General features: G+C 39.6%; 1 protein-coding gene across 8 annotated transcripts in view; it reads left to right on the top strand.

Annotated features, from left to right (window-relative positions):
- The window catches only part of CEP112 (centrosomal protein 112), a 141,396-nt gene that overhangs the window by 21,916 nt on the left and 92,685 nt on the right, over nt 1–26,795 (top strand). For all 8 annotated transcript variants that reach the window (XM_085077341.1, XM_085077344.1, XM_085077345.1 and 5 more), the window contains 10 exons: nt 3,683–3,769; nt 5,585–5,684; nt 6,871–6,989; nt 7,956–8,099; nt 9,836–9,990; nt 10,295–10,412; nt 11,345–11,437; nt 12,234–12,293; nt 14,646–14,725; nt 25,662–25,797. In XM_085077341.1, coding sequence (XP_084933467.1) covers nt 3,683–3,769; nt 5,585–5,684; nt 6,871–6,989; nt 7,956–8,099; nt 9,836–9,990; nt 10,295–10,412; nt 11,345–11,437; nt 12,234–12,293; nt 14,646–14,725; nt 25,662–25,797 — 1,092 coding nt within the window. The remainder of the gene's footprint in view (nt 1–3,682; nt 3,770–5,584; nt 5,685–6,870; nt 6,990–7,955; nt 8,100–9,835; nt 9,991–10,294; nt 10,413–11,344; nt 11,438–12,233; nt 12,294–14,645; nt 14,726–25,661; nt 25,798–26,795) is intronic.

Genomic DNA, 26,795 nt, shown 5'->3' on the forward strand with positions numbered 1-26,795 from the left:
GTTTACATGGCCTTAGGGTTTAATTGCCTCATTCTCTTTGTGAGGAGGATAAACAATGACAGAAATCCAAAGGAATGATGTTCAGCCAACAGCAAGGGCTGCGTTTCATACATAGTTGCAAACTTCCCAACTATAACTAAATATCTACACTTTTTTCCCCTTGTCTGAATGGTAACATGCCATAAATTTCATATTCTCTGCTGTCTCTTAACTGGTGATAAAAGATACTAAAACTAACGAGCACAAGAGCTGTAAATTGCATTTAACAAAGTGGACACCTTAGGAAAGTTGTTTTTATCGGTTTCCCTAAAACTTGTGAAGGTCTTTGGTACTGCTGTAGGTTGTTTTGTTTCTTAATACGTGTTTAATGAATGAAGTCAAGCTGGAGTGCACAGGGCAGGGGATGGAAGAGCAGCACAGAGTTACCTAGAGCTGCTCCACAGGAAATTGGGACAGGCTGAGCTTTGACATTTGGGATCTGCAGCCAGACTCCACCTCAGCTTGGTGTGGTTTTCATTTGAGAGATATTCCTTGATTGAAATTAGTATTTAATGATGTGCTTTGACTTTCCAGTGGCTGGGGAGGCATTGCACTCCCAGCTGGGAAGTGCTGAGCCCTTTTTGCTTCCAGCACAGCCTTGGTGAGATCACTGCAGAAAATGTGTTTACATGACTCAGTTCTTTTATCGACAATCGCGGTGAGATTGGGAGTTTGCCTCCGAGAAAGGGTGGCTCAAAAAGCACATTTGGAAATGGAACCACTCCTCCAGCCTTTGCTGTAGGACTCTACTGTTGTCCTCATGTTTTCTGGCTTCTCCAGCAGTTTTCCACAGGAGAAATTGAGTGTAGGATTTTTAAACCAATGTATCATTATTTGTGCAGCAAATGCTCACATTAACACTTGCAGAAGTTGTGATGAAGGTAGATGTGTGGCTGGGAACTATGGGCCATTACAACATTTAAATGTCGTTGAATATTTTAATTTTATTTTTTTTTACCACTTACTTGGTACAAATACAGCTTTCACCTCAATGCTAGCTGTAAAGTCCATGTGCACATCAACTATTGAATTTAAGACACTTTAATATGGGACTTCTCACATTTCTTTATATGGTAAAGGGAAAATTAGGAAAGTTGTGGATGAAGCAGATGAGGCAGAAAAGTGCCTGGAATGCTGAAACTTCACAATTTCATTAAGTTTATAGAAGTTGAGCACCTTGAGTACTTTTGAAGGTGTCCTCTTTTCAGCCCTCACCTGATGAGGAGATGCTCTTTGGGATTTTTCAAGTAAGATTTTTTCTTTAAATTATTTTATTTTTAATATTCAGAGGAAAAGTGATCTACTTTGTTATTGCAGCACTTGCATCCATTAAGGGCTGTTTTCTGTATCTTGGGCACATTTTTCCCAGTTGTTTGGTTGCAATTAGCTCTCCTTTTTGGAAAGCAGTCCCAAATGGGTGACATGGGAAGAGATGGAAGTGATGTCATGAATTAATGAGCTGGAATTGATGGGAATTGGTGCAAGTGCAAGGGTGGAGCTCAGGGGAGATTAATGAGAAGTGGGAACCAACTTCAAGTACAGTGAGTTCTGGGGTCAGCCTGTGGCTGAGAACAATCAGCAGCACTCAAAAATGTATATGTCCATATTTAATCCGAGTGAAATTCTAGATTTTGATGTATTTTTGTGTTATTTCAGTGTACAGAATAGTAAAACCTAGACCAGCTCTCAGGTGATACAAACCACCAAGGGTTCATTTCCATCAGCCAAGACATTCTCAGTTATTAATGAGTTTGAAATGTGATTTGTGTGGATTTAGTGGCTGTGGGAGGGCAGTAGCTGCACCTCAGTCATTCATAAGCTTTTAATGGAATTCCAGTCGATTGGAGTCTCTTTCATGTTTCGTCTCTGGTATTTGTGTTTTTACGAGACCTTCATATTTATTTATGGAATGTTCACAAGCTGTCTATCTGGAAGTGGATTACTGTGCTCTTTTTATTAAATCAACACTTACTCATCACCTGGTACTAAGATTTTCTTCTATAATGTCACTTTGTTGGAGGGATCTATGCATACATTTCTTTTCATATATACATATGCGTAGAATTCATGAATAGAACATGCATTTATGTCATGATGCTTATTTTGGGGTGATAAAAGAGTTGGCTGACAGCTGAGAATATGATTTATTTTCTTTGGATTAATTGTCAACCTAACTTCCCCCCCATTAATTTGCATAAAACTGTGTACAAGTAGTTGGAAGATAAAGTAATAAGCAATGTGGTGCAATAAAGTAATAAGCAGCTGTTGGGTATCAGTTGATGAGTCCAGAAAATGAAAAAATTTGCTGCTCTTCCTTCTCTTTTCACTTCTTGAGGACTTTCTGTGTTTACTGCACAGCATCTTACATTTTTGAGTTGAGTTGGATTTTTGTAGCTCACATTAAGTCACATTTTCAATCACGTTGTGATGCTTTCAAGTCACAACAAACATATAACACAAATCAATCATATAAAAATTAATAATTTTTACTGTGTTTAGTGATCGTCTGTGTGAGATAAAGATTCATGCTGGAATGACAACTTTTGATTAGTCAAGGGTATGGAAAATAAAGGTAGAATGAATAATGCTTGTTGGTTAATTTGGAGTTGGTGAGTTGAGATATTAGAAGTCAGGTTCTCAGTTGAGCTAAATGAAAATGTGAGACTGGAAGAGGCTGGATGGTGGTGGCAGTGCAGTGTCCAGCCTGGAGGTGGGGGACCTCAGCACCTTTTAGAACCCCCAAAAGTCAAACACAAAGTTTTCTGTTGGCTAGAGACACTTGGAGTCATCTGGAGGGAATTTGGTCCTCCCTTTGCAAAGTCAGGAGATCAGAGTCTTCTGGGGAAGCTTTTTGTCCACTTGGCTTTCTGGACAGTGGATATTAATAAATGTCTGAGTCTGAACTCAAGGTGTCACTTTTGGTTTCTAGAAAACCCTGAGAAATACAAAATTCCTCTCCTAGCAGTCCTGGAGACAGCCTGGAACAGCACACTGAAAACATGCAAGAGATCCAAAAAAACTTTAAAGATGGAAACTTAGGCTCTGAGGAAGAATTGGCAATGAATTTTCGTGTTGGAGAGGTTCAAGTACAGCTTTGAACAAACACAAGCAGGACAGGAAGTGTATTTCAGTGATCCAATCCTTAATCCCATCATAAGTCACCTTTAAAAGGAAATGTGTTTATAATGTGAACTCCGTGAATAATAGAAAACAAACAAAAACAAATGTGCATCTGGGCTAAAGGACATTCTTTGTAACACCTGCCTGAAGAAATGAAAATGAGTTAACCAAACTTGGTATATTAACAGAAATATTAAAAGTTTTCTTCCTAAGTGTTTATTTAAGCTAAGGACGATAGCTTGTTCTGGGCAGTAGCAGTTGTGTTTGTTGCCAACTAAAACATCCTACAAATTCATTTTCTGAAGAAATGTGGTAGGATGACATCTTTTGTAACAATTGTATCAAATTAATATGAAAATATTGATAAACGGAATATAGATTTTTTTTTCATAGGAATTCTTTGTTGGTGACTTCCCATTGCCTTCTGAAAGACATGAATGAATAATTGAAAAGTTAAGAAAAGGTCATTGGTGTAATTTATTCTTTATTCAAATTCTGTATCTATTCTGTTTTGCATTTAAAGCTGGAAATGCGAATGAATATAGCAGAAGGTAAATTTCATGAAGAAAAACTGAAATTACAGCAGAAGCACGATGCTGATGTTCAAAAGGTAAGAAATGTTTGTATTTCTTTCCAAAAACAGCATATTAAACAATAATAGAGACTATGATTATCATAAATATTTATCAGTTGTTCTTTAACCTCTTCACAATTGCAATTAATGTTCATTGGAAGTCAAATTGTAGGTACCAGTTGGCATGAGCTGAGAGGAATGCAGAATATTTAATGGCAACAAACTTAGGAAGGGGAAAACACTTGCAGAAAGGAGATGAAAATAGAAGGCAATTTGTTTGTTTGAACAAGACAGCCTCTTTTACCAGCATAACAACTTCTGTAGGAAATCATAAACCTGTGATTTTTCTGTTAGAGAGAAATTGTGTTACAGAAGAATGCGAACAAAAAGAATTAATTTTTTGTGGGCAACATGCAAAATACAAGAGTAGGAAAATGCACAGCTATATCCTGGATGTTCCTGCTCCCACAACAGCACTGCTTGTTGTCCTGGCTCTGTCTGACAGCCCTAGAGCAGAGGCAGGTCACCCAACAGCCCCTGACTGATGGTGGAGCATTTTGAAGTCCATGTGGCTCTTAATTCTTCAGCATCGCCATGGCACCACATCAGTGGGTTACACTGGTTTGTCCTTATTGTGTCCCACAGCACCACTGCTGGGAGGACTCAAACCCATCCCAGACCCTTCTGGGACTTCTTTTAAACATGGGGTGACAATGTGTGAGATGCCAGGTGCCTCTGGTGCCATGGATGTCACAGGAACGCCGCGCCAGGCGCTGGGACCGCGGTGACAAACCCGCTGGAAGCTCAGCACTGCTCAGTGCCTCTGCTTTGTTCCGTCCAGCCTGAGTCACAGCCCGGGAGGAAGTTGGTTGACACAACCCTGGGAGACATCAAAGCCTCCTGAGAGGATGTTAATATTTGGTCAGGTGCGATTTGGGCTCATCTGTTCTCAAGGCCTCGGAGCAGCAGCAGCAAGCAAAGCTGGGAGTCTGAAGGAAACAGCTTTGTGAGAATGAGAAATAGTTTAAATGCTTTCTCATCCCTGGAGTTGTCATCCCTTCCTAACTGATGTTAGAATTCCGTCTTTTGAAGTTGTTTAATAACGTTGGATATTTTCGAAAAGGTTAAATAGTGTCGCATTAATCTTTAAAGACACAAAACGTTTATTGCAGATGGAGTAATATTGTTTTAAGATGAAAGCTTCTGTTTGATAAGAGATTTGGGGCAATGTTATAAAATTTCTGCGACTTTAATCTTTATCTGAAACACAAAGTTTAAATTAAAATACTATCTCAAAGTGTGCAAATATTGGAGCTGTTTTTTTCCAAAATCAGCATGCAGAGAATTGTGGGTGCAGTTTACCCTCATTTACTTACTCTCTTCCAGTCCATTGTTCCTTGGGATCCATGAGAGGAATTTCCATTGGTGAAGCACAAAAAGCTGTAATGAAGTTCACCAACTTATTTAAATATTTCTTAAATCTGCTGAGAATTTTAGATGCTTTTAAATGCCATTAGGCAACATAAGTATGAAAATCTTTCCTAGTTGCAGCAGAAACCTCCAAACTCAACAGAAGCAACACTGGGTTTGCCCAGGTTTAAAGGAAAACAAAAAAACCCATCTTAAAACATGAAACTCCATTTTAATTTGCTTTTGCCTACATTGGGCCTTTGTTTATGACATGGCAGTCATAGTTGTGAAAATTATTTAGGTTTAATCACTTTTCCTGCACAGCCTGAGCACTTCTTGGAGGCAGAGGTTTGACAGACAACAGGGTAAATTATCTTGTGCACTGGTCGTAGTTTTGAATTTTCTGGACTTTTCTTAAAATATTCTGAATTTTCCCTGCAGATTTTGGAGAGAAAGAATAATGAAATAGATGTGTTGAAGTCCACCTACATAAAGAAACAGAAAGAATCCGAGGAGATGATTAGAAAACTGGAGAAAAAAGGTGATTTTTATCCTCCTGGTTGTGTTTTTGTGTGCTGGTATTGCACTGCATTGTCTTGTGGCTGTGGGATTGCGTGTTCCTTCTGCAGACATCCCTTTCTTCTTCATTTGCAGGTCTTGACTTAATTTTGTCCTCGTTATTTTGAGAATCTTGTCCAGTTGTCTCTGCTCTTTCCAGCCCAAGTGTTCCAAGAGGCCTGTAATCTATTACACTGAGCACAGGTTTTATGAGCATCACCAAAAAAAGTTCCTTTGATGCTACTGGAGTATTTTGGCCACTCATTTCAATTTTTTTTTTTTTTTTTTTTTTTGGAATCCCTGGCTCAAAGTTCATTTTTTTACACATTCAGTACATTTTAATCAAACCACAATGGGTTGTTTTTAAGACTATTGCAAGAGATTTCAAACATGAGTAGTCCTGAGTGTGTCATGAGTACCAAACTCGCCCCAAGTGTGGCTTGTCAGCAGTTTGGCAGTGTTAGTTTCTTTTAGAATTCCTTGGAGTCCATTTGCACTATGGGCTAAACCACAATGGAAAATAATATCGAAATTTGGTAATCTGTGTACAAAAAGGGAGAGTGGTCCATGTCTGTTTTCTGCTCCTGGGAAAGCAATTTGTCCAACAAGGCATTTGGTGTTTCTCTCCATGGCCTGGAGTTGCTCCTGACTGTCCCAGCTTGGTTGGAGTTGCCCACACTGTTGCCAGATAATGAAAATCCTCAGTCACTCCTGAACAATAAATATGTATTGCTTTGTTTTCCACTAATGATGATGCAATCACATGGAATTGAAGTTGGGGAATTTAATTCCTTTGTTTATCTTGGGCATTCAACCTTCACAAGAATCTTTTCTCCTAAGGGTGCTCATGAAATCAGGTAAAAAAAACCTATTTGCATGAGGTTATGCAGAATTTTGCTGATGTATATTTACTCCTTCAGGAAGGAAAACTCACTCTGAAATGTTCTGTAAGCAAAGTAGAGAACTGAGAAAACTTTGTAATATTGTAGTGACACAGAATCTCAGTGCTGCATTTCAAAGCAGCACATGAATTAAATATTTCAGAGCCAAAAACCAGCAGAAAGCCAGGTCAGTTGGAAAACTGACATCACCTGATTGCATGTATTGCCAACACTGAAAAATCCCAAAGGTCTTCAATGGTTGTTAATTTTTTTTGCCATTTTTAACAGTTCAGACTCTTGTTCGTGAGTCCCAAGTGGTCAGAGAAGCCAAAGAGCAGCAGATTGTGGAGCTGAAGAAGATGTGTGAGCAAAGCAATGATTCCTTGAACAACGAGTGGGAGAAAAGGGTAATGAGCATTCCACTCCTGCAGGGTTGATCTGGGATAATGTGTTTTGTAACTGAAAAAAACAAACATCCAGAATATGTTTTAGGGATATCTTTTGCGCTGATTTTGTTTGTTCCTGGAGTAACCAAGACTCTTTTTGCTGATGCTTTTGCACCCAGCTGGTCACCCTGTTCCTGGGGTTCCTCTTGCCTCCTGGCAAGTCTCTGGATGTATTAGGGAAGTGTTTATTTCTGGTTGACCTGAGGTGGAATTTTAATCTGGGTAAACCTGCTGCTACCTGCTGGCACGGTGATTCCTTTGAACTCATAGTTCTGCAATGGGTCATGAATTCTTCCATCTATTTTTATTTATTGTTTGACTCAAGACAGCAGCAAGGCAGAGGGAAAAGCATGTTTATTGTGAGGCAGTGTCACCTTTGTCCAGACTATTGTCAGGGTTTGTCCTGCTTCCCCCTCTCAGCAGAGTGAGGGTCACAGAAAGGACAAACCTAGCTCCCTGCATGAAGTTTGCTGTATAATTTCATTTAGAAATTAAATGCCTCTAGAAATGAAGTTGGGTTTCTTAAAGGCAAATCATAATCGTAAATCATAAATTGTCCTTTGTGCTGAAGATCTTGAGGCTTCAGTGTTGAGTGTTTTTTTGTTTGAGGTTTTTTTTTCATAGAATCCCAGAATGGTTTGGGTTGGAAGAGACCTTAAAGCTCATCCTGTCCCACCCCTGCCATGGCAGGGACATTTCCACTGTCCCAGGCTGCTCCAAACCCTGTCCAACCTGGCCTGGGACACTTCAGGCATCCAGGGGCAGCCACAGTCTTTTTTTGCTTCAGAGAAACAGTATTTTCCTAGAGGGCAGAAATGGGAATAGCTGGGCTTTCCAGTGGTTCTATCCATGAGCTATATAATCTAACACTTCTCAATGCTAATTGTAGATTCCACTCACTATATTGTGCTTTTTTTCCTGGTGCAGCTCCACGATGCTGTGGCTGAGATGGAGAAGGAGAAGTTCAACATCCAGAAGAAGCACACAGAAGATATGCAGGAGCTGCTGGAGGAAACCAACAGCCGGCTGGTGAAGATGGAGGAGGAATATCTGCAGCAGACACAGTCCATTGTAGGTTTAGTTGCAAACCTCTCAGGACAGCAAGTGTCTGCTCAAATATTTCAGTTTCCTCTGGTTGTGTTTAAGTGGACTGGAAGTGTCCAAGGCCAGGCTGGACAGGGCTTGGAGCAAGCTGGGACAGTGGAAGTGTCCCTGCCTTGATTGGGGTGAAATCAGATGGTTTTTAAGGTCTCTTCCAACCCAAACCATTCCATGACTGGGGTTTGGACATCCTTATTTTGGATGGTGCAGTGCAGTTTTAGGGGGCACTGTCCTGGCAGCCAATCCAACCAAGGATTTTATTCCCCAGATAAAATAAATCAAGGTACAGCCCTTCAATCAATGTCACACAGATAAATTTGTAATTAAGGGCTGATTCTGATGCCTCCCTGCTTTTGATTCAAGGTAGCAGAACTTTTGTCCTTGACCATACAGAAATATTGATGTATTACATCTATTCTCATAGAAACTTTTTGCTCACCCACCTCCTGTGTGAATGAGCAAATCCTTCTGTTAGTTGAAAGATCACATTAGAAGGATTTTAGAATGAATATTGGTTATTCTAATTTATTGCATTTCTTTTCTAGACTAGTTATAACCATGTAGTCAGGTATAATCTGGATTTTGTGCCTGTTATATAAATGATGCAAAAAGCAAAAAAATTAACAAGTAACCTCAAAAAAGCATCCTGTACTTTTCATCAGGATGAGGTATGAGGAAAATGGAAAGAGTGAAAAGACAATGTCAAACAAAATTTATTCCTTTATTAATGAATGTTGAATTTAAAAATTAACATTCAGATCATGTCATAGGTAACAGTAAATACAGAGAAAAATGGACACAGTCTGTCAGCAAGATTGAATTTAAGAACCATCAAAACTAGACAGATCTTGCTGAGCAGCTTCTGATTTAATAATTAAACAAGGTAGAGTTCAAGGCAGGGCTTAAGATGAAAGACTAGACTGTCACTGGAAATTAGTTTTCTTTTTTTCTCTCTCTCCTTTCTCTCTCCTGATTTTTTTTTTTTTTTTTTCTGTTGGTATTTCAGAGTTTCATGTTGTCAGGAATGCCAGTGCTGTTAGCAAGTGGAATTGGCTGAACAATTTCATGAATTCCTGGAGCTGACAGGGAGGGGTTTGTGCTCTGGACAAGGATGAACTTCCTTGAGGGCCACAGGGCCAGCCAGGAATGACATTCTGTGATATATTAGAAATTACTCTTTCTTTTTGTTATTAAAAAAAAAAAACAACCACAAAACCCCAGAAAACCCCAAAATAAACAATGCTACCTGCCTGTCCTCACTCTGCTCATTTTTAAATTTGTTTATATTAGAAGATGAAGTTCCAGGAAAAAGATACAACTTTGGAGAGATGCTTGTATTTTACTGAAAAGAAATTGCTGCACTGAGATTCATGGAAAGTCTAAAAATGCTTTATGTGTATTACCATCCATTGCAGTTTTCCACAGAAATATTGTCTTCTCTCCCATTTTAAAAGATCTGTAATTTAGAAATCAGTTGCAAATGCTGTTTTGCATAAGGGAGAAGCCATGTCACTCGGGATGGGGATAAACACCCATATTTGGAACAATTATTTATTTTTTATACACAACATTGAATTTACTGTCGTGATTGATGTCTTGTGTCACTGCATCACCAAAGAACCTCGGTGCTCAAGGCTACTGAATAACCACAGAGATATTTATTCCCTAATTGATTGAGGGCTTTTCCCAATCCTTATCTCCCTCAGAACGAGACAGTGCAGAAGCTGGGAGCTCGTGTGCAGCAGCTGACTGCCGAGGCTGAAAACAACCACCTGCAGCGTCAGAAGTTATCCCAGGAGAAGACTGAGGTGGAGCAGCGTTACCAGGATGTCTGCTCCCAACTGCACGACCTGAAAGACAGGTAATCAAATCATGATCTTCAGGAATATGGAGTTTCCAGAAGCAAGCATTATCAGTTTTGTTCCAGGAACACATTGAATGGTGTTTGCCATTAGAAAACTGTGGTGAAAATGCATTAATTGGTGTCAAAGTCATTCAGGGTGACCCAAAGTTCCACCTGCAGGCATGTGGTGCCTCTGCATCATTCCTGAGCAGCTGTTCTGTGACAGGAGCACATGGCAAACACAGCTGTGGCATTATCCTGAGCAGGTAAAATGCCAAAATCCACCAGCAGTTTCCATCATGTGTTTGCTCCCCCCTTGCAGGTACAACTCCCTGGAGAAGGACAGGGACCAGATCATCCAGGAGTACAAGGAGAGCCTGCAGAGAGTGCAGAGTAAATGTGATGTTGACAGAGATTTGCAGAAGCAGGAAAAAGCTCAGGTAGGCTGAGGTGCAACAGGAAAATGGGCTTTATTTATTTATTTTAGGGCTCTCCTCGCTGTAAGTGTGATGCTGATGAATAAATCCAAGGAACTTGCTCAGTTCCCCAAGTTGTTCATTGTAAATAAAATTGGGATGTAATTTTTCATTCCCAAACTTGACTGAAGAGTCATCTGAAGCTGGTTGGTCATTCTGGTGTCTATAAAGGTGATATTTCCACAGCTGGTTCAGAGCAGGTACAATTAATACCCTGATTTTGTTTGTGCTTTTGTAAAAATTCAAGATTCCAGAGGATTTCAACACACTTAATGTTTTCATAAAGCCTCTTCTATGACAGAAAATATTTTTTCCAGAAAAAAACAGTCCTGTAGGCCTCATAGTATTGAACATGGTGTTAAATATTTTTGTGCTTAAGGAATTATTTTTATATTTTGCGAATGTACATTCCACCTGAAATGTAATAACTCTGGTTTGTTTCTGGAAAAGCAGCTTTCAGTTTGATATCTACCAATATGCATATGAACATAGATGGTATATATTTTAAATGATTTTAAAGTTAAATAATTGTAGGAAAGACTCAAATTTTAAATACCATTTATTAATCCATAGAGCCATGGGACAGGTGAGGTCTCCAGTATTTATTTGCTGAAATTCTCTGATGTTTGATGATACTGTACTGCATTTCATTTGCAAGGTATTTTTCTGTCTACCAATTCCAAGTACCAGCAGATTTTTTACTATTTGGGGTGTTTTTTGTGCTTTTGTTTCCATTTCTAAGTTCACCAGCAGGCCCAAAGTGACAAAGCCAGAGCTGTCAACTCACACAGGCTTTTTCCTCCCAAGCTGATAATTTTTCCCAATTTCCAAGCACCTCTGAGAAATCAATTTAAAAATGCAAAAGAGCTAAAATTGCTGTTTCTGTTCCATGCCAGACATCTGATACGATTGCAGAGCTGCAGAATAGCATCGTTCTGCTCAAACAGCAGCTGGCAGACTCAGAACAGCAGAGGAAGCAACAGCTGAGGGTGAGCCCTGACTTTCTGTCTCAAAAATGACCAATCTTTTCACTTTCCTTGGTGATTTAAATGTTTGGATAGCCATGATTAAATGTATTTATATTTGCACCATGCTTGCTTGTTTCTGGCTTATTAATAGAAATGTGTAAAGTGTCACCTTGTGGTTAAAGGTTGATTTAAAAAGTGTGACTGAAAGGGAGGTAAGAGCAAAGTTTTCACAGAAGTTTTTGGACTGTTTTTTGTAGTTCACAGGTTAACTAAAACAGCTTAGATGTGCATTGGTGGATTACAAAGAAGCTTGTCAAAGAATGATGAATATCTTTCTTTTCTCGTAAACTGTAAACATTTTAAAAGTTTCAAAATGGTTTTTAATTTTCACTGTCTAATAGTTCAGTTCAATATTCTGTCTTCCTGTAGGCATTTACATTAATCCTCCTATCTCAGGGTAATGAGTTCCACATCTGTATCATGTATCAGTCCTGCCTGAGTTTTGGCATCTACTTTGCCTCCAATGTCTTTCATTTCACAGTTGATGTAGTACAGAATGGCATTTTAATAGCTCAGGAGAACAAGTTGCTGTTTCTCTTTAGAAAACTGAATCATGGCTTTCCAGATAGTTGTGTTATTTGCTGTTGGTTGAATTTTTTGGTATGTCAGAGAATTTTTTCTTGATGATATAAAGTGGAGTTTTGTTTTTTATGGACTGTTCTATATAATAGCAAATGTGTGTGTTTGTTGAATGCTCTGAAATGGAAGAAAAAAAACGGGATTTGTTTATTTAGAATACACATCTCTTCCTGTGCAGGATCAAGAATACAAGATTCAGCAGAGCAAGCTGCACTGGCAGCATGTGTGTGAGAAAAAGGTAAGATTTGGAGGAAAATTCACCATCTTATGCCCAGCTCCAGTTTTGTTCTGCACAGGAGTTAAAGGTTTAAACTTTGAAACCGAAATAGTGAATTTGGGAACCCAAGTGCTTTGCAAAGTCTGGAGAAACAATTGGACAGAATCAAGGCAGATTTGAAGCTCAGCCCTTCAATCCAGGGGTATCACCTCTGATTTTAGGGAGCTGCTGTGGAGAGCTGGAGGCTGGGAGGATTCCCAGAGCAGTGCTGGCAGTCTCTGTCCTGCTGGTGAGCACTGCACACAAAAGGAGCTGAAGGGAACTTGCCCTGGCTGTTGTCAGTCTGTTCTCCCATCCTCCTTTCCCCCAGGATATCTCCATTCCATCCCTCTCTACATATTGTCAACAAGCATTGTTTTTACATCAGAAACGTAAAGTAAAAAATGTAATTTCCGTCAAAAGCACTTCATCGTGGAGCACTTTGCAAATCCTGCCTGCTCTTTTAGACTGGAAACATCAATAGGCTTCAAATTAAACTTCCATTTTAGTGACATTATATGTGCAACTCATGTGCAGCCAGAGGGTGCCTTAGATGCCTGTTTAATTGAAAGGATGTGTTACTCAAAACATGTCATTTCCAAATGTGGCAAATTTCTAACATAAAATAATGGATTGTGATCCGAGCTACTTGTCACTTGGTAATAGTACTTGTGACATGAATTGGAGGGAGGTTTGGGGTTGAGTTAGTCCCTTCTGCTGACTTGAAGTCAAAACAGTTCTTTGTTCCAGGATGAGCCTTGGTTTAAACCTAACCTACATTTGTCTTGTTAGTCAAGTCGTGGGTTCTATGAATGTTGAACTCCAGAGAAATCCAGGGTTGGAGTAATTCACAGGCCAAAATAAAAATATATTGGCACAATTTGACTGAAGTTTGAGGATCTTTTGGGAGAAAGCTCCTTAGCATGGGCTGAGAGTCAGCAGTGAGCCCAGGGAGGGAAGCTGGAATTCTGCATCAATCAACAAGGAAGCAGAGCCTTTCTTTGTATGGATAACCTGACAGCAGTTTGTTCATAAATTCTGCTGTAACTGTTTCCAAAACCAAATCTTTGAGAAAGGACGAGAAGAAAAATTCCTGTGAATAATCTATGGATATAAATCCATAAACCAGGATGGATTGGCCCATAAAATACTAAAACAAGTAAAGGAATCGTGAAGTCTCTGGTGCAATCTGTTCACTTAAAAACCTCCCCATTATCTAATCATCTTTATGAGTCTGCAGTGGCTGTTGCCTCTGAGGATCCTGAAACATCAAACAAATCCTAGGTAGTAACCTGCAGTGTCACTGTTGGATTCAATGTGCTTATCTGCTCAATCAGGAACCAGTTAGGCCAAATGGCTTTACAAGCCAAGGAAACACCTGCTTTTTATCAATAATCTACTGCTTGTTTTCCAAACAGTCAGCTCAGCATCACAGGAGTGACAGATGATTCCACAGAGCCATTCCCCAGCCACCTGTTCAATATATAGAATTTTAGCAGCTTTGGCAATAGTTCCTTTAGTCTCTAAAAGATTTGGAAGCTCTTGGAAAGCAGTGAGTGTTCTGGAATGAACACCTCCAGCAGAGGATCTCCCAGTTTGTTTTGTGATTGCTCTGCACACTTAGCAAAACACATTTTTCTTTCTTGTGGTGTCTTAGCAGCCTGGAACCTTCCAAATGCCTGGAGGTGAATAAAGGGTTTCCTGGCTGTCCCTGAGCAATTCTAAAGCAATAGAACTCTTCATTATATACAAACTCCTGTACTTAACCTGCCCTGGGCAAAAAGCATCACAAAAACTCATGCTTTGGACCATTGCCAAATAGAAAGACTTTTGTAACTATTTTCAGGATTATTATTACTAATGATTCTATTATTATTATTCTTTAGGATGTTCATGTAAGGTATTTATGTTTGGTGTTTTTTATTGTAAGAATTGATCAGAAGTGATTTCCTTTGGTCACTAATTGGTGAGTGGGAGCTCTGCACCCTACAGAATACATGGCCATATTTTAGGCAGATTCCTATATGCTTTTCTGGACTTACCTAAAGAAAATCCAGTTCATTTTTTATGTAATTATGGATATTTCTGTATTCTAGAGAATAATATACACTTTGAGAAGGAAAATAGTTCATTGGCTGCATTCTCATACTTAATTTCTCTGCTGATCTCTTCTTTTGCATTTTACATAACTCTAGAAATCTATAGATGGTTGTCTGCATCAGTGGAAAAGGAATATGAAAATAAATAGTTTTTAGAATTTAAAATAACATTGATTTATTTTTAACTCAGGCCCTGGTTTTGAAAATATCTGGTGTTTTTTTCCTTAAATGGCAGATCCATGGCATTCGGATTGACCTGCACAAAGAAAGAGAGAATGCTAAAAAGAAGATTAGCCAGCTGGAGCAGACTCTGAAGTAAGTGAATATGGAATTATTGTTGAACCATCCCTGGCATTTTTAAATATTTAGTTATTAATATTTATTTATTAACTAACTTGTTATCTCATCTAACTGCCCTCCTATAGTATTACTAAAGTATTATTTCCGTGTGTTAATCCACTTTAAATTCAAAGCTGTGGAAGTAATTTCTAGGGGGAAACAGATTATTCTGAAACAAACCAGAAGTTATTGCTAAAAGTATTCAGTTTAATATACAATGTACCTTATCTGGGCTGGGAGAGGCAAGTAAAGATACTTTTATTCCATGAAAGTGACAGGGCTGAAGTCTGTATTTCTTTATTTCTATAATCTCTGAGGTATTTGGCATAAATGGAGACTATCTTAAATCACTGCAGACATTAATAAAACTCCAGCTTTTAATCTTTAAATTCTTTACACTGACTAGTATTTCTAATTTTAGGGAGATTGAAGTGTTATCAACTCCACTTAATCTTTTAGTATTTCAGGGTCACTTCCATGTCCTGTGACACTTCCTTTCTTTTTTCTTTTCATTGCTTTGATTGGGTATTGAAAATAATGATGAGATTTCTAATACCAAATCATATGTACCTCTCCCAACTGACAGAGAAAAGGTTTTCATTGTGGAGATGGTTTACTCTAATAAAATTCTACACTGCTGCTCTTTTGGTTGTTTTATAGCAGGAATTGGGGTTTATTTTAAGATGAGTAATGGAATTAGTAATGCTAATCAGTAATTATTTGGTAATTGAATAGAAATGAAAATTAGCTTTCAAGTGGGATTTAGTATGGATGGAGACAGAAGTTGGCAGATTCATGAGGGTGGATTTGGGATCCTAAAAAGATCATTTTTGCAGAAGTACAGTGCCTAGTCCAGGCCTAGCACATGTTCTGCTGGTTGGGATTTCAGCTCAGGGTCTGACCAGGGATGATCAAACTCCCATCCCAGCACAGAGGAACTTCCAGCCCTGCAGGGCTTTCTGGAACCCAAACCATTCATTTAGCACCAAAGCTTCTAGACAATAAGAAGATTTTCTTAGATGTGCTTTTATATGATATACATGTAGCTAATAAATAAGAAGCAGTGATTATTTATTGTGTCAGAAATGAATGTCTTCCTTATGGCTTTTTCTTTTCTTCATTGCTGCAAAAATGAGTCTTTTTAACAATCCCTTGCTATTAATACAAATCCATAAGATCTAATATCTTCTGTAAAAACACTTCATTTTGCTGAATTTCTTCAACAACTTGCAGAATGAAATGAAGTAACTCCAAGCTAAGGCAGACACAGTAAATCTTGAGAAAATTACCTTTTCCTGCATGAGGTGGGGGAAAATACAGTTGAGCATCTTCAATGGAAAGGATGCTTTCTGGAATTGCAGCTCAGCAGTGCAGCAGAGATTCCTCATCAGCTGCCTTGGTCTGAGTGCACTTTGGTTCTGCAGTGGCCACAGCACTGTGTCTGGAGTAGCTGCTGAGCTGCAAGCACACAGCAAGGCAAGTGGCAGGCATTTGAGGGGAGTTTTATTGTTATTATCATTATTTTTCCGGGGCTGTGACAGCAAACAGTGCTGCTGCTGTTTCAAACACATCCACAGCCATGCAGAATGAAAGGGATTTGAGGCATTGTGTGGAATAGTAAAATCCACATTTCTAAAAGTATCTTGCACTTCAAAAATAACAAAAAAATAGTATTGCCACAGTTGCAGTACAGAATAGGGGTTTACATAGTTTACAGAAGGTTTTTTCCCTTCTTCTGAAGTTCATGGGAGAAATATCTGTCAAAAACAAACCTTTTGCAAAAGAATTGCTCCAACACTCCTGACTCGTGGTGGTGACTTGTAGACAGAAAATCTCTATGTACTTTTGCAGTGCATGTCACAGGCATTGCCCAATAGCAAAAGTCACTCTGAGAAGTGCTCCAAGGGTTTTCCTAGAATGTCCTTTAAATGGCATTTATGGAAGAACAAAGTTTTCTTGAAAAGCTTCTCAGTAATTACTTGGGGGGAAAGGTTGTTTCTCTAATCCCTATAGTTTGGTTGCAGAAAATGTGTCATGAGAGTGAGTTGCAAATAGGCTAAATCTCTGCTGTTCTTATCTCTCCCAGTGAGCAGAGGAGTAGGAAATAGAGGTATATCATTTGTCACAGTACAAACTGAGCAGAATGAAACAGAAAATAAATGAGAAAAAACTCTGTACCCATTTGTTGCTGAAGAAATTGCATGGAAGAGGAAGCAAAGGTCTTGCTGACTTCATGCAATATTGTTAAACAGCTCTCAGCATCATCTCTTGTCTTGTTCTGTGGAATTTGGAGGCTTATTCACTCAAGATACTTATTTTGCCTCTGCTAATATTTTGGTAGCAGATTTGTTCATACTTTTAGTTTACTCTAGGGAATATATATTTGCTGTAGGGAAATATTCACCTTCACAGCAGTGCAGCCAATGTGGATTTCTTCAGGTTAATGGTTCTGGCAGTTCTGCACTGGAGGTGGTTAGGGGATCTGAGTTTATGCTTTTTTCTTTGCTTGCCTCATACACAAATAATATTCTCATGTGCTCCTGAAATAGAGATTTCCTGAGTTCTTGTTCTTCAGTTCTGCAGTGTGATTGGAGGAAACAGGGTTTTAATCTAAGTGTCCCATTAGGAGAAATGGAGTGAAATCAAACTCCACCTGAGCAGGTGCTGTGGCTGAACACTGCAGTGCCAAGGAATGGCTGCACTGCTCCACTGCACTGCTCCACAGCCTTCTCCCTCTCACTCCTTACCTTTTTTATTTTTTATTTCATCTGTCTGTGGAGCCAAATCTCAGCACTTTGCAAGTGGAGATGATACAGAGCAAATGCTGAGCAGCTGCTTTATTCTGAGTCACTTAATAAAATTATTTGTTTACGTAAGGAGCTACCAACACCTCTTTTTTTCCATGGCTTCTCTAGCCCTTGTCTGAACTTGTTTAAAATTCTTCTGGGGAAGAAAGAGGGGCTAAGCTGCTCAGCTTTCTAGAAACACAGGGAATGCCTGGATGGCAGCAATGCTGAGGGTCAGTGAATTCCCAATTTCTCTCATTTTTATTTCCACAAGGCCTCTGTCTGCTTTGGGCTCTGGTGCCATGGGATGGTCTGAGTCGATGAGATCCTATTTTCATGCTGCCCTGAGTATTTTATTAATGTTTTGTTGTTGTTCTCAGCCTGCCTGGCCACCTCCAGCAGCTGCTCCTCCTGCCTGGGGACACCCAGTTCACCTGTGCAGGTGAAATGGGGACAAGATAAAGTTGGGAACAGGGTGAGGATGTCCCATGCAGAATCTTTTCCCACAGCTGTGGCTCAATAATGACTCATTTTTCATTGTCTACTTCTCTTTGACACACAAAGGGAAGACTTGGGTTGGTTTGGTCTGAAAAACTCTTCTTGTTTTATTCAGAAGTAACTAAAAATGCATCAAACTTTAGCACAGAAGTTTTCTGTAAGGATCTTCTTGTCTTTAAGATTGCTTATATCTTGCAAAATTCCCATGGTGTTTAACTTTTCTTTTCTCTGTAATACCACAAAATGAACAGTGGAAAAGAAGTGAGGGGACATAGATTTGAGAGAAATAAATGGTGAACAATCTGCTGCTGACCTAATAAAGAGGGCAACAGATGAAGGCAAAGAAAAACAAACACATGAAGAGAGCTAGCAGAAGGAGGTTGAATAAATAGCAGTGGAAATAATTTAATTTGTTTGCAAGTTACAGTTGTATAATTGTTACATCCCAACGTTTTGAAAAGAGGTGAAATTTGGGCTTTTTAAAATATACAGAAGTCATATTTTGAAAAAAAGCTGTGATTTTACAGTGGATCTTGAGAATTTGATTCTACCAAGCCCTTTGAGAACTTTATATTTAAACAAGTGCTCCCTCAAATCCTCTTTTATGGGCTTTTTGTAATGCTGTGAGTCAGAAATGCCATTGCACACAGCAAAACACAACAGCCTGAGAACCATGAATGCAATGATAAATAAATAAAGGGAGTGATAGCTTTAACCACAAGTTAATTTTTTATTTCTTTTTTCCTTTCTTGCTCCTCTAAGCTCAATCCAGATTCTGAGTAATTGCTTGTTGTTGTTAATGTTTTCAGGGTAATCGCCTAAGTGTAGCTGTTTTCCTGCAGTTAATTCCATTTTTCCTTGAAAATGAAGTATTTGTGTGTGGAGAGAATTCTTGTCGGCATGGAAAAGCTATTACTATTTAAAGCCGGAAATAATTAAAGGAATATGAGCAGGCATTGTCTTTAATTCCAAGTGTTGCAATAAAAGAACATTGTTAAGAGTTTATACTCATGTTCATTGTGTTCATCATTCTCTTTTATTGAAATGTTCAGGGTTGGCTGCTCGCAACAGTTGCAATGTGCTGCAAAAAGCCAAGTCTGGGGTTTGAAATCAGTGGCAACGTGATGTGGCTGATAGTTGGGATGTAGTTTTCCCCTTTAAAAACTGTGTGGTTTTTTGGTAGGGTGGGTTTTGGTTTGGTTTTTTTGGTTTTTTTGGGTTTTTTTTTCCTTCTCCTCTAAGAACCAGTGGAAAACCAAGCAGCTGTTCTCCACTTGGTGCTGTGCTTGAGCATCTGCAACCTTTTAGAGCAAAGGCAGTCAAAGTTTCCAGCATATTGTAAACATTCCTAACCCTCGCTCTAGGGGCCACGAGTGGGGCTTGAACAGAGGGCTCAGCAATGGGGAGCTTTGCTTAATAGGCTCACTTAAAAGCCAAAATAAAGTGTTCTATTAACTATTTACAGCCTTTCATTTTCTCCCCCCCACACCTCGTATCTCTGGAGACCTACTGGCAATAATGAAATATGTATTGGAAGGAAAGCTCCAGTTGTACCAAAAACATAATGTAACAGTTGATTTTTAATCCTTGGCTCTGGGACTGCTCTGTCCCTCAAGATGGTTATAGAGATATCACATGACAGCTTTTTAGTGATAACAACCATGGGAATGGTTTGATATGACACACAGCTTGGGAAATGGAAAGTGTTGCCTTGTGAGGTGGAGAGCATTGGTGCATCATGCTGTAGCACCTCATTAATTGCTGTAAATTGCTATTCTATTAATGCAATTAAGCGTTATCACATTGGCTAAATGAATATACAAGTAATTAACACGAATGTCAGAATTGTTCCCCTGTTACTCCACAAGGCTTCCCTCTCACATCAGTGTGTTTTCCAGGTTTGCTGGACTATATTTCAAGATTATACAATGCCCAAAACATTGATGAAATGAGAAAAGCCTTCAGTTGGCTGAAGAAGGTCATACAGATGATTGAACTCAATTACTGACTGTTAAAAAGCATGAAATGTTTCAGGCTGTCACCTTCTTTGGGTCACTTAAAAACCATCTACAAAGTATTACAAGGGAAAACTGAGATCTTTGTTGTTGCTTGATGACTGTGATCACTCGACTTCAATTGCATTTGATAGTCTTAGTTTTGCTTTTACTTTGTGTGTACTTTGCACAACTTTCCTTCAGCTTCACCAACAGCACAACCAACCTTCCTTGAGGGGTTAAAGCTAATACTTCAACAGTACTTTTAAGGAAAATTGGGACAATCCATGTCCACCATGCCAGCCTCTGGGGAAGAAGAAACCGAGGAGCCAAGCAGACACCCACCATTCCCCACAATTCAACATCTTTATTAGCCATTACAACATGGATATTATTATTCCAAATCCTGAACTACACAATTATTTGAACCATAAAAGCAGTTACCTTAATTCAGTGGAATGACAGGATGATTCTGTGCCCTTGCACCTCCTTAAGAGTCTTAATCCTGGCACTTCATCCTCTGTGTCTTTGCTTTGCCAACCACTGTTGGCTCTGTCCCTCCTCACCCAGCTAGGCTGTGCTTTGTTGGTGTGAAGTGATTCTCCTTGCCTGCCTCTTGTCCTGTGCCTGGTGATTTCTCACTTACTTTGTCCTCTGGATGGTTTATTTGATTTTATTTGCCCCCCCAGCTCTCAGCACCACAGCGCTGTTCTCTCATCTCCATCTTTGCCTCGTTCTGCTCTGGGCATCTCCTGATTCTCTTTGCTGTCTGTGCTAACTTTCTGGTCCAGCCTTTCATTACAGACTTGTCTCCCTTTTGCTAAGCCATTATCTACACCTGTCTCTATTCTCCCCTCTGTGTTGTCCTGGTTGAGGTTTAGCTGTTGTCTCAGCATGGGAAAGCTGTGACCATTAACCTGTGTTCTGATCCTCCTCCCCTGATAACTGAGCCTCTTGCTGTATCTAAATCTTGGAGAGTTTCTGCAGTCTGGAGCAAAATTACACCATTTTCCTTTCCAGCCACATTTACAGCACTTGCCCAGCTTTTTAACCCACATCACATTCATCATTTGGCAGTTGCTGTTTTATTCTGTTTGCATAGCACCTAGCCCAACAGTGCCCTGTCATTATTGTAATGAGAAACTGTTACAATAATTATTAGGGTGTTTAACCAACGTCTGCTTAATCTGTGAGCCATTAATTCTGCCTGTAATGCATTATTCTTATTTCAGTGTGATGCTACACACATGGAGTATTATTTATTCTAAATTCATTAATGGCTTTAAGGAGTGGTTTGGTTTGTTAATGTTATCTCATGATTTATTTAAAATATGAGTATATAGCTTAAAACAATAATAGTATTGTAAATATCTTCCATTGTTAGAGTTTACTTGAAGGAATGCAGACCAGCTTTTTGATGTTAACATCTCAAATTATGCAAACTGTAAACAATTTATAAGTGGGTTTGTGCTTTTTCTCATAAAGACAAGCTCATCTTATTCTTAAAATTGGGGAACGCTTTATATTTATTCCTGGCTTTATATTTTTGGCTTTATTTCTTTGAAATGATGAACCAAGTTCGAATGCTTTCTAACAACTCCGAAATATTAAAGTGCCCAGGGACAGGATAGGGATGATGTTTTGAAGGCAATAAATATTTCAGCTTCACATTTCAGTCTTTCTTCTTCTCTCCTTTGATCTGGCTTTGGTTTAGTTATCATTCCACTTGAATGACTTCACACTGTCTTTCTTCCTCTCCCCACCAAAAAGAAGAAGTGTTTCTGCACAGATTCCATATGTTTGGGGCTGGCATGGTGGGAGAGCCCTTGGTGTTCCCCATTTGTGGAATTGCAGAAGGATGCTCCAGCCTCACAGGGATGGGGGAGTTCAGACCCAGAGCTGAGACTGAGCTCTCCCTGTGTTAAAAACAGGAGAGCAGGAAAAGCAAAATTGATTTTTGTGCATCTCACAGATTTGGCATTGCTACTGAAGCATTTCTCTGTAACAATAAACCAACCCATTAACCCCTTCTTTGACAAATACCTGGTACTTCAGGCCTTAATGCAATATTTATGTAGTGGAATGTCTGTGTTCTAGAAGTTAAATCAGAGGGATTAGTGCAGGGAGTGGTTTTTACTGGCACTGAAATGTGGTAGCATGGGTCTTGCAGTTGACTATAAATTTAATTAATTAATTAAAATGCTGCAGTTTTCTGGAATCCTGACGGTACTGGGGCATCTCCATGTGTGGGGAGCTCAGGGATCAGGATTGTGGTTCTGCTTAAATTTCCCTGTGTAAAGTGAAGTGTATGTCTGTATACTGGATGGGTCCCCATGTCTGTAGACACTGAAGATACTAAGGTGAAACTCCTGAATTTTGGGTTGTGTGGGAGGGTTTGACAGAGCAAGACAAATATTTATGATGAAGCATGAAGAGGAAGCATGTAAGATGTTTATATTTCCCATCTATCAGTGCACTTCAGGCTGCTGATTTCTGATATTGAAATTCCAGACTTCATAGTCAACTTTCCCTGAGATGGTTTTGCCATGTAAGATTCCTGATTTCGTTGCCATGTCCTTTATATGCTGAAACAAAAGGAATTTGCTGCTTTTTAAATTGGGGGCAAAGAGTAAATTCACCCTATTTTTATATTCAAGGCGGCTCAGCTTTAGGGGATTTCGGTGATGTAATTGTATTGTATTGTATTGGGCCCCACAACTAGCCCAACAGAAAAAAATAATCTTCAAAGTGAATATTTCAGTGCTTCATGCAAGGCACATTGCTTGGTGTCTTGGGAAAAAAAGTGAAGCTTTTCTTACATTTGTGAACCATGGGCCATTGTTGTACAGGTTTTGTGAGCTTCTGTACAAATCTGAGCTGCACAAGAAGTAGAGAGTGCTGGCTCCCACATCCTTAAAAATGAAGGTTTCTTCCTGGTTATAATGAGATGTTGCATTTATTCAGGGGATTAAGGCCTTAAAAGAAAGGAAGGTGCACAAAACCACATTCCTAAGAGTTTACATCATAATATTTCAAAATAAAAACATCTTTCTGAGGAAGAAGATGCATAAATTTGGAGCCTCTCTAAGAGCCCAAGGACTGATATCTTGTCCTTTTGTGTTTAGATTTGTTGTGTTTCCATCTGACTGGACCAAAGCTGCTGTCCCATTGTCTTGTGACACTTTGGCAGTGTGGATGTGTTTGAATATTCGATTTTTGGGTTTGTTTCCAGTGTGGGGTGGGATGATGAGATGTGTTTTGCAGAGAGAGAGATTTGTTGTCCAGTGCTGAATTATGGATCCTCGGGAGGGAAGTGGAGGTTTTCCCTTCTCTGTGCTCTCTCCAGATGTGGACAGAGCTCTTACCTGTTATTCTTTCTCAGGCAGATTTTGTTGTGGGAGAGGGAGAGATGTGCTCACTGTCATTCAGTGTCAAACAGCTGTAAAATTAAAAACATCTCTGTCCAGCAGCTCCCCGGAATGGGGGATTTGGGGGATAACTGAGCCAGCCAGCAGGAGCTGATGGATAACATGGATAACTGATATCACTTGAGCTCTGAGGGTGTCATTGGTGTTCCTGTCCTGAGGAGTGGTGGAGGAGCTTTGCACTTGCAATTGGGATCTTTTGGATCCTCTGCAGGAGAAATGTAAATCCTAAGTGGTATTTCACCACTTGGATTTGGATGGGGAAAAACTGTTGATTTTGGTAGTGTTGGTTTTTTTTGCTATGTAATTTTTATTGTCTCATAAATGAGTAGAGAACAGGGTAACTTAGATTCTAAACCAGATGTGCTTCCTCCTCCAGGGAGTGTAGGAAATGGGAGTGATGAGGCTGTAGAAATAAAGCATATCTGGGGGAAGGGCTGATGGATGCTCTCTAGCAAATTGGAAGACAATTTGCACAGATCTTCTAAGAACACAAAACCAAATCCCCAAAACTGTGAGACAGGATTTTGTTCTATTTTCCTCCAGGTTCTGCTGGGTAAGAAAGGTAATTTCCTTTTTCTGTAAGGAAAACAGCCCTCTCCCTATTCTCAATTATTCCGTGCAGCTGTGAGTGAGGCACCAAAATAAAATCTACTCTTTTTAAATATGCATCATGAAAAAAACCCCTAAAAGTAAACAGCAATCCACTGACTCAGGGCTTGTGGCATTTCTTTGATCTCTTTGCTAATGGAATTACCCTGCTCTCCTGCACTGCAAACAGCCGCTTTGTGAAGATGTGGGATTATGTTCTTTGTCCCATTGTCAAAGTCTGCTCTGAAAACCAGAGCAGAGGATGTGAATACTGTAACTTTGGGCTTGGCAGCTTCCTGACCTTTCTGAAAAGCTCTCAGTGCTGCAGCAGCTCCTTCAGCGCTGGCAAGGTGACAGACAAGAGGAATTAGCTGGGCTTTTCCGTCTCTTATGTGTCAGATTCTTTGTTTTATATGGAAATAATTTCTGTCAGAATGGGAAATTGATCGTGAGGTACTTCCTCTGCCTGTGAAATGAAAATGTCAGCCGCAGGTCTGTTTGAATGTGTCTTCTGTTACAAGCCATGGGTGGAGCCAGCTTTGTCCCTGGATGCCACCATGGTGTTCTGCAGTGTCTTGACACAAAGTCAGGCAACTCTGCTGACCTGTGGGAGTAGGAAAGTGTCACCAAAAGTTAATAATGCTACCTTAATAACAAAATCAGTAGTAAGTTAATAAAAGTTAGTAATAATTGAGGAATCACATCAAAATTTCACTTATATTTACAAGTTACCTGAATTTTTGTCTGCGTTGTGGCAATATAGTGAATGTCTCTATATTTCCATGTGTCTGTGTATATGTATATAAAATACTATTTCCATAAGTCTGTGTATATGTATATAAAATATTATAGAATATCACAGAAGCATTCCTACTGATACACCATCAAGTCTGAAGAAACCCAACCTGATTTCTAGAGATGTATCAGGTTGAATATGCCAAACAGTGTAGGCTGTTCATATGAAATATTTTTGCACAGAGATTTAACATCTGTCATTACTGTAAAGGCTGAATAGTCATCACAGCATTAGGGGTTCCTTATAGATTAAGGACCCACGTGTTACACATTACCTCACTTTGCATTTTGATATATGACAAGCAGGGAATAATCCTGCACTTTGTGTGGGCAAAGATGGCACTGGGATAATTTTTTTGTTTGGTTTTTTGTTTAATCTGAAAAGGCAATCCTGCTAAAAAGGGTTTGTTTAAGTGTTGGTGGGTGTTAAACTGAAATTAATGAAATCTCATTTATTAATAACTAGTTGTTGTTGTTGTTATTATTCCATGTTATAAATGAGATGTCATTGATTAATAAAGGGGGTTCTGCAGTGGCTAGTGAGGCATTCAAGAGAAGAGAGGCTTTGAAGGAGGAGGTTTTGTTGTGAGCTGTGGCTGCCGTGTTTGGCCGTGCGAAATTCAATCGCGGAAAGCGAAAATAACTCCAGCCTTGCAGCGCCTTCTTCAAAGCCCTGCAAAGGGAAGTTGGGCAGAAGCTGGGACAGGAAATTGAAATCTGAATACTATTTTAAACTGATCGGGTTAAAGGCCTCTCTTTTACACCAGCACACTTGTTCTTTTATTTGATACTTGAACTCTGAAAATTTTCTGTGACTTTCTAGGGAGAAGGAGGAGCAGCTGAGGCGGCTGATGGAGCTACAGAGGCTGCAGACCCAGCAGGCAGGCGCTGCCCTGGAGGAGTTTAAGCGGCAGGTGGAGCTGAACTCAGAGAAAGACTGTGCAGAAATGAAACAGCGGGTGAGGAGGTCACAATGCCAGCCTTTCTGAAACTCTGGCGCAGTGGGATAGCGGATTCTGATCTTATAATGCCAGAAACATGCTCCACTTGAGAGTGCTACATCAAAATCCCTGACAATGTAGTGTCTTTGCGGCGAGTCAGAAAGGGATGGTGGTGGCTGTTTCATCTTCCTGACAAAGCCGGAATTGTCATTGTGATAAAGATAGCTGCACTTATGATACTGATTAGGGATTTTTCAGGAGTGAGAGTATAAAAGGTTAGTTTGTACACCCTACAGAACGGCGTTTGTCATTTCCCACTTAAATGTGTGTCTCTTCCCACTCTTTAGCAAGCTGCTCTGTCTTCTGTTAATGAGCTGCTGTAATCAGCTGGAGCCCAAACAGGGCAGAGCCGTGGGGGCTGCTGGCAGTCATGTGCACAGGATGGAAAAACCCATTTTTCTGTCCCTGAAAACCAGGGATTTTAGTGGCTTAGATTCCTTAGGAAGCAAACACTAGTTAAACCATTCTCCTGGGACTTTACAAAAGCAGCTCAAGGACTGAGATGAGGAACAAGCAACAGGTGATCAAAAAGAAGGGGAGAGAAATGACATTTCCTTAACTCCCTCGTGTGGCTGAGATCTCCAGACATAACTCCAGTTTGTAATTCTGGTTTAGAAATTCCAGCCACACCTGCTGTGACCAAACCTCAGCGCTGGCAGGAGGTGCTGCAGGCTGGACTGCAGTGGATGGCTGAGGATGCTGCCTGAGCATTGAGGAAATGCTCTTCTTGCTGTTCTCAAAGTCTTTTGAACATTTTCACTGCTGATATTTTAAAGACCCATGCAGGCAGCCAATGATAGAATTTGGAAATTTAAAAAAAAAAGAAAAAAGCAAGGACAAACTTATAAAAGCAAGATTTGTTCAGCAAACCAGACCCAAGGGGCAATATAACAAATCCTACAATTTTAATCCAACATTTTCTGTACTATGTGGCTCTCCTGCAATTTCTTCATAGT

The sequence above is a fragment of the Lichenostomus cassidix genome, chromosome 18 (assembly GCF_008360975.1).
Source record: "Lichenostomus cassidix isolate B80296 chromosome 18, HeHo_3.0, whole genome shotgun sequence".
NCBI classification, from domain to species: Eukaryota; Metazoa; Chordata; class Aves; order Passeriformes; family Meliphagidae; genus Lichenostomus; species Lichenostomus cassidix.